The sequence below is a fragment of the Ranitomeya imitator genome, chromosome 4 (genome assembly GCF_032444005.1).
Source record: "Ranitomeya imitator isolate aRanImi1 chromosome 4, aRanImi1.pri, whole genome shotgun sequence".
Lineage (NCBI taxonomy): Eukaryota > Metazoa > Chordata > Amphibia > Anura > Dendrobatidae > Ranitomeya > Ranitomeya imitator.
Window position 1 is genome coordinate 283,421,184 of NC_091285.1, and position 18,015 is coordinate 283,439,198.

At 47.7% G+C, this 18,015-nt stretch overlaps 1 protein-coding gene across 1 annotated transcript; it reads left to right on the forward strand.

The window, feature by feature from the left end:
* The first annotated feature begins 7,591 nt into the window (after nucleotides 1–7,591).
* Nucleotides 7,592–17,249, forward strand: KICS2 (KICSTOR subunit 2). Its single transcript, XM_069764698.1, has 3 exons — nucleotides 7,592–8,029; nucleotides 12,826–13,114; nucleotides 13,937–17,249. The coding sequence occupies exons 1-3, from the start codon at nucleotides 7,705–7,707 to the stop codon at nucleotides 14,745–14,747; spliced, it is 1,425 nt and encodes a 474-aa protein (XP_069620799.1). The 5' UTR covers nucleotides 7,592–7,704; the 3' UTR covers nucleotides 14,748–17,249.
* Nucleotides 17,250–18,015: the final 766 nt, after the last annotated feature.

The following is an 18,015-nucleotide window of genomic DNA, read 5'->3' on the forward strand; positions in this document are numbered from 1 at the left end:
CAGGGGTCAAGGAAGGGCCTTAAAGGGACACTGTCACCTGAATTTGGAGGGAACAATCTTCAGCCATGTCTTCAGCATCTGCTCTCTCTGCAGGGCCGTATTTAGAGTTTCTGCTGCCCTAGGCACTTTTAGCGCTGCCTCCCCCATTGGTGAGTATGACACTATCCGCAGTGACTTTGGCAAGAATCGCTGTTGTGAAAGTCGCCTTTTGCAGCAGATCGGGCAGTTTTTCTGCATCTGCCGTGTAACGGATCACTTACGGCAACACTGCGTTTGGTTTCATTCATTCCCTATGGGATTTGCGGTACTTGCTGTGATCTGGGAAATGCGGTACCATACCCCCCAACTTTTGAAGAAGGGAAAAAGGTGTAAAGGTTGCGGCGCACATTTTGGGCCACGCCTCTGACCACACCCATTTCACAACTAATCACACCCATATCCAAGTCCCAGCCACACCCATTCAGCACTGCTGATCACACTGTTTCATACACAATAATTAAAACCAAAAAAATATGGCCACGCAGTGCTCCATACTGTATAATGGCTACGCAGTGCTCCACATACTGTATAATGGCCCTACATGATGCTCCATACTGTATAATGACCGCACATGATGCTCCATACTGTATAATGACCCCACATGATGCTCCATACTGTATAATGACCCCACATGATGCTCCATACTGTATAATGGCCGCACATGATGCTCAATACTGTATAATGGCCGCACATGATGCTCAATACTGTATAATGGCCGCACATGATGCTCAATACTGTATAATGGCCACACATGATGCTCAATACTGTATAATGACCCCACATGATGCTCAATACTGTATAATGACCGCACATGATGCTCCATACTGTATAATGACCCCACATGATGCTCCATACTGTATAATGACCGCACATGATGCTCCATACTGTATAATGGCCGCACATGATGCTCCATACTGTATAATGACCGCACATGATGCTCAATACTGTATAATGACCACACATGATGCTCCATACTGTATAATGGCCGCACATGATGCTCCATACTTTATAATGGCCCCACATGATGCTCAATACTGTATAATGGCCGCACATGATGCTCCATACTGTATAATGACCCCACATGATGCTCCATATGGTATAATGGCCATGGCTCATATCCCCCTCCCCTCCTCCTGTATGCATGGCTCATAATTCCCCCCCCCCATGCATGGCTGATGGCTCATAATTCCCCCTCCTCCCTCCCTATGCATGGGTGATGGCTCACAATTCCCCCCTCCCCCCCTATGCATGGCTGATGGCTCACAATTCCCCCCTCCCTCCCTATGCATGGCTGATGGCTCATAATTCCCCCCCCTCCCTATGCATGGCTGATGGCGCTCATAATTCACCCCCCCTCCCCTCCCTATGCATGGCTGATGGCGCTCATAATTCCCCCTCCCTATGCATGGCTGATGGCGCTCATAATTCCCCCCCCCCCCCTGCATGGCTGATGGCGCTCATAATTCCCCCCCCCCTATGCATGGCTGATGGCGCTCATTATTCCCCCCCCCCTCCCTATGCATGGCTGATGGCGCTCATAATTCCCCCCCCCCTATCCATGGCTGATGGCGCTCATAATTCCCCCCCCTCCCTATGCATGGCTGATGGCGCTCATAATTCCCCCCCCCCTCCCTATGCATGGCTGGTGGCGCTCATAATTCCCCCCCCCCTATGCATGGCTGATGGCGCTCATAATTCCCCCCCCTATGCATGGCTGATGGCGCTCATAATTCCCCCCCCTATGCATGGCTGATGGTGGTTATAATCCCCCCCCCCTCCCTATGCATGGCTGATGGCGCTCATAATTCCCCCCCCCCTCCCTATGCATGGCTGATGGCGCTCATAATTCCCCCCCCTCCCTATGCATGGCTGATGGCGCTCATAATTCCCCCCCTCCCTATGCATGGCTGATGGCGCTTATAATTTCCCCTCCCTATGCATGGCTGATGGCGCTTATAATTCCCCCCCCCCATGCATGGCTGATGGCGCTCATAATTTTCCCCCCCTATGCATGGCTGATGGCGCTTATAATTCCCCCCCTCCCTATGCATGGCTGATGGCGCTCATAATTCCCCCCCCCCTCCCTATGCATGGCTGATGGCGCTCATAATCCCCCCCCATGCATGGCTGATGGCGCTTATAATTCCCCCCCCCCCTCCCTATGCATGGCTGATGGCGCTTATAATTCCCCCCCCTATGCATGGCTGATGGCGCTCATAATTCCCCCCTCCCCCTATGCATGGCTGATGGCGCTTATAATTCCCCCTCCCTATGCATGGCTGATGGCGCTCATAATTCCCCCCCCCCTCCCTATGCATGGCTGATGGCGCTCATAATTCCCCCCCCCTCCCTATGCATGGCTGATGGCGCTTATAATTCCCCCCCCCTATGCATGGCTGATGGCGCTCATAATTCCCCCCCCCCGTATGCATGGCTGATGGCGCTCATAATCCCCCCCCTATGCATGGCTGATGGCGCTTATAATTCCCCCCCCTCCCTATGCATGGCTGATGGCGCTCATAATTCCCCCCCTCCCTATGCATGGCTGATGGCGCTTATAATTCCCCCCCCTCCCTATGCATGGCTGATGGCGCTCATAATTCCCCTCCCCTCCCTATGCATGGCTGATGGCGCTCATAATCCCCCCCCTATGCATGGCTGATGGCGCTTATAATTCCCCCCCCTATGCATGGCTGATGGCGCTCATAATTCCCCCCCCCTATGCATGGCTGATGGCGCTTATAATTCCCCCCCCCTCCCTATGCATGGCTGATGGCACTCATAATTCCCCCCCCTCCCAATGCATGGCTGATGGCGCTCATAATTCCCCCCCCCTCCCTATGCATGGCTGATGGCACTCATAATTCCCCCCCCCCCTCCCTATGCATGGCTGATGGCACTCATAATTCCCCCCCCCCCCTCCCTATGCATGGCTGATGGCGCTCATAATTCCCCCCCCTCCCTATGCATGGCTGATGGCACTCATAATTCCCCCCCCTCCCTATGCATGGCTGATGGCGCTCATAATTCCCCCCCCCTCCCTATGCATGGCTGATGGCGCTTATAATTCCCCCCCCTCCCTATGCATGGCTGATGGCGCTCATAATTCCCCCCCCCCCTCCCTATGCATGGCTCATCTCTCCACCCCCTCCCCGCTCCTTCTCCCGGGCCATCTTGCATGGCGCGGGTGGCTTCCCATCCTCCCCCCGTCCCTCAGTCATACTCACCTGTCAGATGCCTGTCTGTCCCACACGCCATGCCGACATCCCTCCGGCTCTGTCCCGCAGCGCCTTCGTCCTGAGTGAGCGGTCATGTGGTACCGCTAATTAAGGTCATGAATATGCGCATATTCATGACCTTAATTAGCGGTGCCACGTGACCGCTCACTCAGGACGCGCTACAGATGCTGAGACCAGGCATCGCTGGAGCAGGTGAGTATCGTCTTCAGGGAGGGTGGGTGGGACTCGGTTACTTGGAGGTGGGGGGACTCGGAGGTGGGGGCCTGGGGGGACTCGGAGGCAGGGGGGGGGGCGGGGCCGTCGGGCGCGTTCTTGACCCGGGCCGGGACTTATTAAAAAAAAAAAAAAAAAACACACCTTGCTCAGGTGCCGCCGCCCTAGGCACGTGCCCTCGCGTGCCTAGTGGCAAATACGGCCCTGTCTCTCTGCCCACGACGTCGCCAGGGCCCTCGTGGAGTGGACTTTCAGGCCCTGTGGAACAACCCTGCCTGCACTACTATACACTAGAATAATGTTCTCTCTCACCCATGTAGCGATAGTTTGTTTTGAGGCTTTAAAGGGACACTGTCACCTGAATTTGGAGGGAACAATCTTCAGCCATGGAGGCGGGGTTTTGGGGTTTTTGATTCTCCCTTTCCTTACCCGCTGGCTGCATGCTGGCTGCAATATTGGATTGAAGTTCATTCTCTGTCCATAGTACACGCCTGCGCAAGGCAAGATTACCTTGTGCAGGCATGTACTACGGAGGACAGAGAATGAACTTCAATCCAATATTGCAGCCAGTGGGTAAGGAAAGGGTGAATCAAAAACTCTGCCTCCATGGCTGAAGATTGTTCCCTCCAAATTCAGGTGACAGTGTCCCTTTAAAGCCTCAAAACAAACTATCGCTACATGGGTGAGAGAGGCCATTATTCTAGTGTATAGTAGTGCAGGCAGGGTTGTTCCACAGGGCCTGAAAGCCCACTCCACGAGGGCCATGGCGACATCATGGGCGGAGAGAGCAGATGCTACCATCGACCAAATCTGTAAGGCGGCCACTTGGTCCTCTCCGTCTACATTTTTTAAACATTATAGGCTAGACCTATCTGTTACCTCTGATCTCACATTTGGGAGAAGAGTGTTACAAGCAGTGATCCCTCCCTAAAGAGAATACAAATCTCTGTAACTCTCTCGTGGTGCCGTCATGTATGATGGAAAAACACGGGCATTACATACCTGGTAATGTGTTTTTTCATGAGACATGACGGCACCCTTATATTCCCACCCTTTTGATCACGTCATTAGTTGGGTGCATTATTAGCATTTTTTGTATTATACACTCCCTCGGGTGTCGGTGAATAGAACCGTATAGTATGTATTATTTATGTGTACACTAACCGGCGGAGTTCCTCTCATAAAACAACTGATGCAGAGAGAGGAGCCGCCCCTTTTATCTTGAAGGTTTCCTGTCCTTGATGGGCGGATCCCCTCTCTTGTGGTGCCGTCATGTCTCATGAAAAAACACATTACCAGGTATGTAATACCCGTGTTTTCAATGCATAATTGGCTGGAATTGTGATCGAACGACACGTCACTTTTGGAGAGCCTCTGATGTGCCTAAACAGTGGAAACCCCCCACACGGGACACCATTTTGGAAAGTAGACCATCACAAGGAATTTATCTAGGTGTGTGGTGAGCACTTTGAACCCCTAAGTGCTTCAGAGAAGTTTTATAATGTAGAGATAAGAAAATGAAAAAAAAAAAAAATCATTTTCTGCACAATGTTCAGCCCCATATTTTGCATGTTCATAACAAGATAATTTGCCCCATACAATTTGTGCAATTTCTCTTGAGTTCACCGATACCCCATATGTGGGTGATTATTACTTTTGAGGCACAGTGCAAAACTCAGAAGGGAAGAGGCGCCATATTGGAGTTCAGATTTTGCTGGAATGGTTTGAGGGTGCCATGTCACATTGGCAGAGCCACTGAGGTGCCAGAACAGCAGAAATTCCCTGTATGTGACCTCAATTTACAAACTACACTCCCCAATGAATTCACCTTGGGGTGCAGTGACCATATTAACATCACATGTGCCTCACAGAATTTTATGTCACTGAGCAGTGAAGAAAGAATAAATTACATTTATACCACAAAAATAAATTTTTTAGCCCTAAGGGACAATAGGAAGTTTTTTTTTTGTTTTTTTTTTACAACAAAGTGAGGTCCATTTTTTCCTGAGTGCGCCAATACCCTACATGTAATCGGGAAATATTTTTCGGGAACATTGCAAAGCTCAGAAGGGAAGGAGCGCCAGATTTTACTGTTAGGGTATGTGTTCACGTTCAGGATTTGGTCAGGATTTTCCATCAGTTTTTGTAAGCCAAAACCAGGAGTGGGTGATAAATGCGGAAGTGGTGCATATGTTTCTATTATACTTTTCCGCTAATTGTTCCATTCCTGGTTTTGGCTTACAAATACTGATGTAAAATACTGACCAAATCCTGATGCAATCCTGAACGTGGACACATACCCTTATGGTTTGCAGGTGCCATGACCCAGAGTGAGAGCCCATGAAGTGCCAGAACAGCAGAACCCCGCTTCCCCATAAGTGACCCCATTTTACAAACTACACCTCTCAATGAATTCATCTAGGGGTGCAGTGATCATATTGACACCACGAGTGTCACAGAATTTTATACCATTGGGCAGTGAAGGAAAAAAAACATTTTTAACACCAAAATTTTGTTTTAGCCCCAGATTTTACATTTTCACTCAAGTGGGTAAAAATGGCACCACAATTTGTCCCACAATTTCTGCTGAATGTGACAGTAGCCAATATGTGGCTGTACAGTGCTGCTTAGCTATGCGAGGGGACTCGGGAGCGCTATTTGCCTATTCAAGTGAATGGGTCTGTGCACGTCAGTGTGTTTCCACGGACCGTGTGTCGTGTAGGCAAAACATGCTGACCTGTCCGTTTTTTAATGTCAGCACGGGCCAGCTGCAAAACGACAGGTGCACACACATAACACACATGGCCGCGCCAGGGAGGAAGCAGCGCTGTTCCCAGGTGCTGAACACGGCGCCCATCATTCTCCCCTGCTCTGCCAGCGATCGTCACAAGTAGGGGAGAATGAGGAGTTCTATTTAGGTGATAATAGAGACAGCAGGTGGCGGCTGAAGGGGTACGCATCAGTCTGTGCTATAAGGCCATGTGTGCACGTTGCAGATTTACTTTTGGAAAATTCTGCCTCTCGTGGCACAAAACGCAGTTGAAATTCCGGGCGGATTTGATGCGGATTTTCAGCCAAGATTTCATTTTAGTTTACAATATTGGTGATTGCAGCACAAGGTGTAAGGCTCCAGCCCGTGTGGGAGCCATTCTTGTCATTGACGCCACACATACCCATTATACCCTATATCCTGGAATGCGGACAGGTGGCGATTTATTGTACCTTCATGTATATTGTATGCAGCAGTTCACATACACAGTGTTTGCTCCCAGCTTTCCGTATGCGGTGCTGCTGTAGTCTTTGGTTTGTACAGTAGATAAATATATATATACTAGATGGCAGCCCGATTCTAAAGAATCGAGAGTCTAGAATCCATATATACTTTATTTATTCAAATGTAAGAATAATACAATTAATAAACAATAGTAAGAAAGAACAAAAATAATAGGCAGTATATGGAGAAAACACCAAACAAAAGTTCAAAATTGGTGTGAAAATGTCACTGAACCATTTCACAACTAAATATATATAGTTTTGGTAAATGGTATTATCATTTTTTTGACGAAATTCGGCAGGAGCTTGAAGAGCAACGTCACTGGGCCCGCCTCCACGCAGTAGAAACTTGCTGTGAGGTAAAAATTCAAAAATCACACCAAAATGGCGGGCGGAGTGTGTCACAGTACGGCACGTTTCTGATTGGTCGCTCGCAGCAGGCGGCAACCAATCAGACACTGGACACTGTTGACGTCACTTATCTCCGGACATTAGCTCCGGACAAAGCCACGGAAGTTGGCACAAATTGCAGGAAGTAGTATTCTAGGCAATTATATATTAGATGCTGGTCAGTTTGGTCACGGTGTCGCTGTATCTCTCCCGGCTGCCCCCTCCCGCCGCCCTGCCGCCTGCCGCCTGCAGCTAGACCGGGGCTGTGGTGCAGCCAGTCAGTGATTCATTCTGAGCCTCCCCCTCCCCAGGACCCTCCCATGTGATACTGTGCCCCTCACGAGGAAGGGCACGAGATCTGATTGGTTGCTTTGTGCACAATCTACACGTGGCCACCATGTCTGTTAGCAATAAAGTTTTTTCAGAACGACAGCGTGACGTCACTCTTCCTGCGCGGTCACGTGGGCTAGGTAAACAGTCCGGTGTCAGGAGAGTTTCCCGGCGCTGGATCTTTTCGCGGGCTCGGGGCCGTGTTCCGTTCTTTCGCTGTATGGTTGTGCCCCAGCAAGCGGGTGATGCTCCTGCTGGCCCGGAGCAGGGGGACGAGGATGACGACGAGCTGCTGCTGCTGATGACGACGTCGGTGATGATCCCCCAGAAGGCGCCGCCGGTCACCGCCGAGCAGAGTGTGCTGCAGACGTTCTTCTCCCATCTCGGCCACTTCTCCTATGACAAGGCCAAGGACAATGTGGAGCGGGAGAAAGAAGCCAACAAGGCGGCGGGGGCGTCCTGGTCCAACACGCTGGCTGCCCTGGCTCACCTGGCGGCCGCGGAGAGGGCATATCACAGCATGAGCTTCCTGGGCCAGAAGCCGGGTGAGAGCTAGTGACCCCAGCCTGCTGGGCTGCAGCACTGAGGGTGGTGGGCGATGGCTACCCTCACTAAGTGATAGGATGTCACCGCAACACGCCATGACCTACACCCTGAGGGTGGTGAGTGATGGCTACCCTCACTAAGTGATTGGCTGTCACAGCGACACAACATGACCTACGCCCTGAGGGTGGTGTATGATGGCTACCCTCACTAAGTGATAGGAAGTCACAGCGACACGCCATGACCTACACCCTGAGGGTGGTGAGTGATGGCTACCCTCAGTAAGTGATAGGAAGTCACAGCGAGACGCCATGACCTATGCCCTGAGGGTGGTGAGTGATGGCTACCCTCACTAAGTGATAGGCTGTCACCGCAACACGTCATGACCTACACCCTGAGGGTGGTGAGTGATGGCTACCCTCACTAAGTGATAGGCTGTCACAGCGACACGCTATTTTGAAAAAATTTCGTGTTTTCAAGTTTGCATGTTTTGGCGCTGCAGTGTGCTGCCCTATTTGTTTGATTATATACGAGTTGGCGACTCTGGGTTCAGCACCTGTTCACACTGTGTCTATGTTTGGATGTGCAGATCAGGTTTTTTGAAGCGACACGCTATGACCTATGCCCTGAGGGTGGTGAGTGATGGCTACCCTCACTAAGTGATAGGCTGTCACAGCGACACGCTATGACCTACGCCCTGAGGGTGGTGAGTGATGGCTACCCTCACTAAGTGATAGGCTGTCACCGCGACATGCCATGACCTACGCCCTGAGGGTGGTGAGTGATGGCTACCCTCACTAAGTGATAGACTGTCACAGCGAGACGCCATGACCTATGCCCTGAGGGTGGTGAGTGATGGCTACCCTCACTAAGTGATAGGCTGTCACCGCAACACGTCATGACCTACACCCTGAGGGTGGTGTGTGATGGCTACCCTCACTAAGTGATAGGCTGTCACCGCAACACGTCATGACCTACGCCCTGAGGGTGGTGAGTGATGGCTACCCTCACTAAGTGATAGGCTGTCACAGCGACACACCATGACCTACGCCCTGAGGGTGGTGGGCGATGGCTACCCTCACTAAGTGATTGGCTGTCACAGCGACACGCCATGACCTATGCCCTGAGGGTGGTGAGTGATGGCTACCCTCACTAAGTGATTGGCTGTCACAGCGACACGCCATGACCTATGCCCTGAGGGTGGTGAGTGATGGCTACCCTCACTAAGTGATAGGATGTCACCGCAACACGCCATGACCTACGCCCTGAGGGTGGTGAGTGATGGCTACCCTCACAAAGTGATAGGCTGTCACCGCGACACACCATGACCTACGCCCTGAGGGTGGTGAGTGATGGCTACCCTCACTAAGTGATAGGCTGTCACAGCGACACGCTATGACCTATGCCCTGAGGGTGGTGAGTGATGGCTACCCTCATTAAGTGATAGGCTGTCACAGCGACACGCTATGACCTACGCCCTGAGGGTGGTGAGTGATGGCTACCCTCATTAAGTGATTGGCTGTCACCGCGACATGCCATGACCTACGCCCTGAGGGTGGTGAGTGATGGCTACCCTCACTAAGTGATAGGCTGTCACCGCTACACGCCATGACCTACGCCCTGAGGGTGGTGGGCGATGGCTACCCTCACTAAGTGATAGGCTGTCACCGCTACACGTCATGACCTACGCCCTGAGGGTGGTGTGTGAAGGCTACCCTCACTAAGTGATACTGTCACCGCGACACACCATGACCTACGCCCTGAGGGTGGTGGGCGATGGCTACCCTCACTAAGTGATAGGAAGTCACAGCGACACGCCATGACCTACACCCTGAGGGTGGTGAGTGATGGCTACCCTCACTAAGTGATTGGCTGTCACAGCGACACGCCATGACCTATGCCCTGAGGGTGGTGAGTGATGGCTACCCTCACTAAGTGATAGGATGTCACCGCGACACGCCATGACCTACGCCCTGAGGGTGGTGGGCGATGGCTACCCTCACTAAGTGATAGGATGTCACCGCGACACACCATGACCTACGCCCTGAGGGTTGTGAGTGATGGCTACCCTCAGTAACTAGGTAATAGGGCATAGGTCATGGCATGTCACAGTGACATCCTGAGGGTGGTGATTGATGGCTACCCTCAGTAACTAGGTGATAGGATGTCACCGCGACATGCCATGACCTATGCCCTTAGGGTGGTGATTGATGGCTACCCTCAGTAACTAGGTGATAGGATGTCACTGCGACATGCCATGACCTATACCCGGAGGGTGGTGATTGATGGCTACCCTTAGTAACTAGGTGATGGGATGTCACTGCGACATGCCATGACCTATGCCCTAATAAAAGCTATTAATGCAGAAAAGAAGCCCATGTAACACTGTGTCCTTGTCAGTCCTTCCTCCTGGAGTACAGGCAACCCTATGACCTCATTCTGGCTGTTTACTTAATAACGTACACCACTGCCAGACTTAGCAGTTTGTTTGCACCATTGTAAAGCAGGCTCAAAGAGCAAACATGCAGCTGGTCTGGAGTGTCAATGTCCAGGAGCGCACCGCTCTCACAAAGCAGGGGCCGGAGGCTGGTAGTGGTGCAATTTTCAAGTTAAGAAGTAGACCTGACCGCTTTAATGGAGTTGTTTGCAACCCATAAAATAACACAACTAGAACATGACCATTGTACAAAATCCAAATGTATAGATTGATGATGAAGTTAGACGTTAGTATATACTACATGCTGCCTTTCAGAAATGTGACTGTTTCTTTACAGCCAAATTACAGCTTTAAAGTGGTTGTGAAGAAATCGAGACATATCACAAATGATGAGGAAAAAATGCTGTTTATTAAAGGCCCATGTATGCCTCTTTTTAACACTTATGACATCTCTGCTGTACATGCCATACATTTCTCATAGATGCCTTTTTAAAATTTGGGGCTGTCATGTAGAGGTTCCCGGACACTCGCTGGCTTGTTTCCATAAGGTTACATTCACATTTCCATGTGACAGGTTTGTGTGCTGTCCGACCCATCGTTTAATTCATCCATGTAAGCAAAAAAAAACAAAACAGGTCCTTGTCCCTGGTCTGTGATTCTTAGCTGCCACTTAGTCTATGTGGATCCACATAAAACTGATTACAGGCTGAAAACATGTTCACATGAGTGTAATGTAACGACAAGTAAAGTTCGGGCAGTTGTATTCTCTTCCAATTATCGGCTGAGAGTCGTCTGTACAAGTCTGTGGGTGCATGAAATATATTGGATCCCATAGGAATAATCTATGGCATCTGATTTTTACTGCTAAATTATGATCATTAACTTCAGAAACTGTATTTGATCATTCACTTTTAAAATGTTGACGTATAAAAACTGATGTCTCTCAGACGTATAAAAAAAACCAAACTGGAATGCGGATGACAACATGGATGAAACTCTGACAGTTTCATTTGTTTTTAACTGATACATTAAGGCTGCCGTCACACTATCAGTATTTGGTCAGTATTTTTCATCAGTATCTGTAGCCAAAACCAGGAGTGGAACAATTAGAGGAAAAGTATAATAGAAACATTTGCACCACTTCTGCATTTATCACCCACTCCTGGTTTTGGCTACAAATACTGAGGTAAAATACTGACCAAATACTGCTAGTGTGACGGCAGCCTAAGACCTTATGGATAAAAAAAAAAAAGTCCCGCCAGCCTACCTGCCATAGTGGGGAAAAATACAGGTGAGAAAAAACCCAACTAGGGTGCCACTTCAGACAAAAAGTGTTCGGTTTCTCTTGGATGGTAACACAAATGTGTGAATGTATCCTAAGGCTGCATTCACCTGTCCTGCCGCCTGATTATTTCTTTTATTGGACAGCACACTGACTCATTGAGTAAAATGGATCTGTGAGGCTCCTGTCCTACTTTGAGAATCAGAATAAGATGTACTCGATGGGTCTATATGCTTCCAGATAAAAAATGTGCAGCACCCCAACACTTCACACAGAGGCATGCATGCAGTCTCTCTCATAGACGGGAACGGAGATGGCTGCACATCTTCTCATCCACCTCTTCATTCATTCCTTGTCTGGATGCAGCAGCTGCCTCCCTGTATAGTTAGATCCTGGGGATATGTCAAAGTTGGAAATTCCAATTTTGGGCAACATATAATATGGAGGTGAAGGGGTTGTTGAAGCATGTTTCCTTCTTAAGCATGGAGGGGCCCAACCACAAACTGGGTGGTACAGTTGAAGGGCAACCATCAAGTTCCCAGGAAGTATTGTGCACAGGTCCCATTAATTAGATTTGGGGCTCATGCAGACATGTGGGAAACTGTGGGTCTCCTGACCTGAGATTGACATCTTCATAGGCATATATGGCCCTGTCGAGTTCAGGTTGGGGGACACATGGACAGTCATGTTTTTCAGGCATGCTCGGACTAAGTCTCACAGATGTCTGCATGTGAATGTGCAGTTCTCGTATAATGTTGCTTGGACAAGCCAATGGTGCAACAATACAGAGAACGTGCTGTGAATGATGGCAGCTGCTATGTACCCATCTGCTATATGAACACATCAGCCTCTTGAGCCTTAGGCCAGTATTTTCTGTGTACTATGTATGCAAGTCATCAGTTTTCTCTTGATGGGGATGGCTGGATCCTCCTCTGTGCTAGTGTTTGGTAGATAAGATCTTCAGAACTGCCTTTTGCCATTGTACGCCCTTGAGTGTAGAATGTTTGCATGGCACTGGTTATATTTCAGAGTCCTCCTGGGCTCCTTTGCTCACACCAGTGTCTGGTCTTGTCTTACAGGTGGTCAGTCATTCTTCAGCAGGAAGGATTCTATCAGAACGAATTACACCTCATTGTTCAACGAACTGAAGAAAGTAGTCACAATTGGTAGAAATGCCACTGGTGGGACAGCTCCTCACTTGGAAGAACTGCTTTCACATCTATCAGAACAACTCTGCTTTTTTGTTCAGGCTCGAATGGAAATTGCAGATTTCTATGAGAAAATGTACACTCTAAGCAGTCAAAAGTTTGTGAACACAGAGGAACTTGTGAACATCTTAGACACCATCCTAAAGAAGTACAACTCCAGGTGGGAACGATTTTCTTATTCCAGATCCTTTGTTCTACAACCACTAAATTGGTGGTTACAGCGGTGTTTCCCAATTTCCAGTCCTCACGGCCCCCAACAGACAATGTTTTCAGGATCTCCTTAGTATTGCACAGTTGATGGAAGTATTATCAAGGCATCAGAAACTGCCACAGGTTCCCTCACATGTGCAGTGCTACAGAAATCCTGAAAACATGATGTGTTGGGGGCCGTGAGGACTGGAGTGTGCCAAACACTAGGTTCAACCATGTCATTGACAATGTTAATGTGTAAAGTATTTCTTCACCCAAACCTGCCATATTTTAAGTTTCGCCCATAATCTGACAGTAACGTATCAGAACATTTGTCTCATTTATTCACTCCTCTAATATGTAAGACAGAAGATTCCTTTAATATGTAATAAAAGGTACTTTCCATTTTTAGAAAAGTGAACCCCCAAACAATTCCAGTAATGTAAAATAATGGAGTCAGATCCCCTTCCACTATCATTCTCCTGCCATTGGTCCAGTCTCATAACTTTTATCTGCAATGGTGATGTTGTGTCGACGGCTCACATCACCGCTGCAGTCAGTGGTTTGTGCTGTGTGCAGTGAGCCCGCTGATTGGCTGCAGCAGTGATGGGACTTGATGACGTGACGTCATCACTGCAGCAGAGGAAGAGGAGTACTATCTGGAATTATTCTACATTACAGAAGTAGTTTAAGAACTGTGAAGCACAAAAGTGAAAACCTCTTTAACCCTTCTTATGCTGCCTACTTTCTTCTGGAAGTAATCCATGCATTTTCTATTCTTCTGGTTTGGTAGGTTTCACCATCCTATATTGTCGCCTCTGGAAAATGGTTTCCAGCTCGAAGTTGATGTTTTGGTGCATCTTTTGAAGGCCCAGAGTCTAATATTTGAGTGGAAGTTCCTCCTGTCCCTTGTCAATTTGCACAATGCTCATACGAAGCTACAAAGTTGGGGTCAGATATTTGAGAAACAGAAGGAGACCAAAAAACATCTGTTTGGAGGACAGTCTCAGAAAGCGGTGCAGCCTCCTCATCTTTTCTCGTGGCTCATGAAATTTAAAAACCTCCTGCTTGCCAAGTTCAGCTTTTACTTCCATGAAGCACTAAGTAGACAGACCTCCGAGATGAAGACCCTCACAGCTAAAACAAATCCAGATTACTTTGGAAAAATATCCAGCTTTATTAGAAAATACGATGCAGTCAACGTGTCCTTAATTTTTGATAACCGAGGATCCGAGAGCTTTCAGGGTCATGGGTATCATCATCCGGATTCTTACCGAGAAGCCCCAAAAGGGGTTGACCAATATCCTGCAGTGGTGTCTCTTCCAATTGAGAGACCTGCGGTTCATTGGCCAAATGTTATTATGATAATGACTGAAAAGAGTGCAGATCTAAACTCTTATGAAAAGGTTGTCCACTTCTATGATGATAAAGTGCAAAGTACGTATTTTCTGACACGACCTGAGCCTCATTTTACCATTGTGGTCATTTTTGATTCAAAGAAATCTGAGAAAGACTCCCACTTCATTTCTTTTCTAAATGAGCTGTCTCAATCTCTGAAAACCTCCAGGGTATATGCAAGCTTAAAGCCGGGCTCAAAAAATTAATCAGGAGTGCAGCGTAGTATTGTTCAAAGGTAAATTCAAACCCATAGCTGTATCCCTTTTATTGAGTTGGCATTTCCTATACTTCGCCAGCTATCTGATTCCTCCTCCACATTACTAAAGCTGGCCCTACAAATCAGGTGAACTTGGGCAGAACTGGCTTCTCATCTAATGCGTAATCAGGTGCATATCCTATTAGAAAGAAGAATCGGGCATGCTGACTTAACATGCCTGATCCTTTGCGATAAGTGTCTGGCAGCGGCTTATTTCTCTCTTCCCTATTGAGGGCACATAGAGCAAGCATTTGGTCAACTGCTTATTAAGGGTTTGTGCACACAACATCTTTTTCAGGCAGGTAACCTAACTGAAAAAGCGCTCAATAAATGTGAAAAAAGAATATGGATTACAATGTCAAAACAATCTGCTGTTTTTGTGATCAGTCTATTGAGCTTCTTTTATCCGCTTCAGGCTACTAAAGATTGAAAGTGGTTCAATCACCACTCCCAGTTATTTTTATTTTTTTTTGTATTTCTGTGCTAGATTGGGGCTACTAATCTAAATTCCCTAAGCCTAGTCTTATGCTTACCAGCCGCCATCTTCAGCTCTGCTCGCGCTGCTCCAGTCTCGAGCCGCAATCTTACAGCCGCAACGTCAGACTGACCGGAAGTCGGAGTTAACATTCCCAGCATCTCACTGTCAGTATATGAGGGCCTCCTTCGGCTCCCATTGACTTGTGACTTACCCGATCGCCCAGCGAACACTGTCTGGCAGGTCACAATCTGCTGCAGACCGACTGCAGCGGTGTCGGTGTATAAGAATAGGGACAGGGGACTTAGATTAGTAGCGCTACTTCTGTGCTGTAATAACAAAAAAAACGCAGGAGCAGCTCTTTAAAAGAAGTAACCTGACCATTCTTCAGGCGTCTTCTGCTTGGAAGCCACTCAAAATGTTCTAGAATAGAAGATAACAGAAAAGACGCTTCAGGAAAAATCCCACCGCCAGCGTTTTTGTTTTTTTTCTGAAGCCTATTCTTGAATGACTGAACAAGGTATGCCAGTGTCTAAAAGGCGTTGTGTGCACATACCCCAAGGTGATGGCTAGCTTTCCGCAATAACCCGCACACTCGTCCAGTCAGACTAGGCCTGTGTGGTAGGGTTTTGCTATCCGCTTTTATCCTATAATCTGTTATTCATCTGTTGCCAGGGGCCAATTTTACGCAGCATGTATAGGAAAATATCTCTTAAGGGCACATTTAAAAAAAAAAGATCAAAAAACGATACAGTAAAGTATTTGTGCCTTTCCATATCTTGTAAGTTAGTCACTGGCCTTGTTTTAGCTTTTTGCAGAAGGGATTTGCCTTTTTCCTTCTCATCACTTCCTTGAGCAGGTAATGATCCGTGGATCATTTCCTACACTCTATAGGTGGATCCCTGAAGCTCCGCAGAGCCGCCAAATGCAATACATCATCCAAAGAGCTGTGTACATTCACACTAGTCAGTTATGTGCTACTTCGCTGTTTTTATGGTTTTTAGTGTCGTCTTTTTATACAATGATCTTACCAGGATGGAGGCAAAAAATGTAATAAATGGTCTACTATTGTGACATGCCGGCAGTGATGGAGCCCTATTGTTGTATACGTTCTACACTTTTCCACTTGATTTTTGTTTGATTCTTGCGTTCTACTGAGTCGGCAGTGGCCTTGTGATGGGGCATTTCAGCTTTCTATTGGTTTGAGGTCATGTTCTGGGGGTAGGTAGCCTCATCCCTGTTCACCACATATGTCTGAGGGACAACGGTCTGGATGACCAGGGATATGTCCTTTATGGGTACATCCATTGCGGAATCTAGTGAGGCAGATTGTGTTCCCGCTACATTGTAATGAGGAGGATCTGACTAGAGGGATCATGCCCAAAGGGAAACCGGCTGGCTGTCCCACTATGTGAGAGCGGAAAGGCTGAGGTTAGCCTAACCCTTTTATTGTCCTACAAGTTGGCAGAGCATTCTTGTGTCAAAAAATGAAGCACAATGTGAGCATCGATTATCTGAGCAGCATAAAGCGGTGCAATGCTATAAAAGTAAATGACTGTACTCAACCAGTATTGTGAAACCTTGTTTTTAAAGTTTCTCTACTGATAACTACTGGTAGCTGCTATCTCGGTGCAGGAAACTCAGCCTCTTAATTTATATATTTATGTTTTTGTGACTGGAACGACTCTGTGAAAACTGGGTTGTGGCCTTAGTTGGACGTCCACATAAAATAGGTCTATCCAACAAATATTGTATATTTTTACGTGATGCTTTAAAAGCAATTGTATTGGTTCGAAATCCAAGACTATAACAAAAACAACATCTTTTTCAGATCTGTTGCTTTTTACATTTTGATACCGCTCATGTGAAATCTACATTGTTGCAATATGTTAAAAAATTGAACGGGTATAAACAACTGCACTAATGGAGAGGTGTAAGAAAGTGTATGCTGCTGAATAAAAATCAATTTGCAATTTCGCACTGTTAGAGACTTTATTTTATGGACACTGCTTTGTTTGTTCTTTTTTCCTTTGAGGTCCATCTGTACTATTGTGTCTGTGCGTGCTCAACTTACAGGAATTTTCAGGTAAAACAAAGACCAATATGGCTCTGCATAAGCTTTACGTTAACTTTTTCTTTTTTTGTTTTTTTTTCTTATTTCTTTGGTATTTGCCACTGAACCTCATGTACATTTTTTACTTGTAGATTAATTTTCTGCATCTAATGTAGGTCTGTGGGGAAAAATCCGCAAGTAAAACTTGGCATACTCAAGAAATTGACATTGTTCATTCGAAACCTGCCGGTGAGTTTCAGTGGGCATGAGATTACTCTAAATCCCATTTAGGCCGGGATCACACATACGCGAGGTACGGCTGAGTCTCGCAGGTGAAAACCAAGCTCTGGCGCCGGCACTCCGGAGCGGAGCATGCAGCCGCACAGCAACACATGGAGCTGCACGCTCCGCTCTGGAGTGCAGTCACCAGAGCTCGGTTTTCACCTGCGAGACTCGGCCGTATCTCGCGTATGTGTGATCCCGGACTCACTTTGTTGGAACTGTAAGATGCTGCGTTTTCAACGCAACAAAAATACAAAGCATCAAAAAGTCATAATGGGCACACAGCGTAAGACCAGGGGTCAGCAGGGGGTTGGACCAGATCACTCAGGAGGTCCCTTCCATCGCTACCATTCTATGACCACGGGAAGCGTCATGGACATGTCTCATACAAGTCTTCTCTTAATGGTC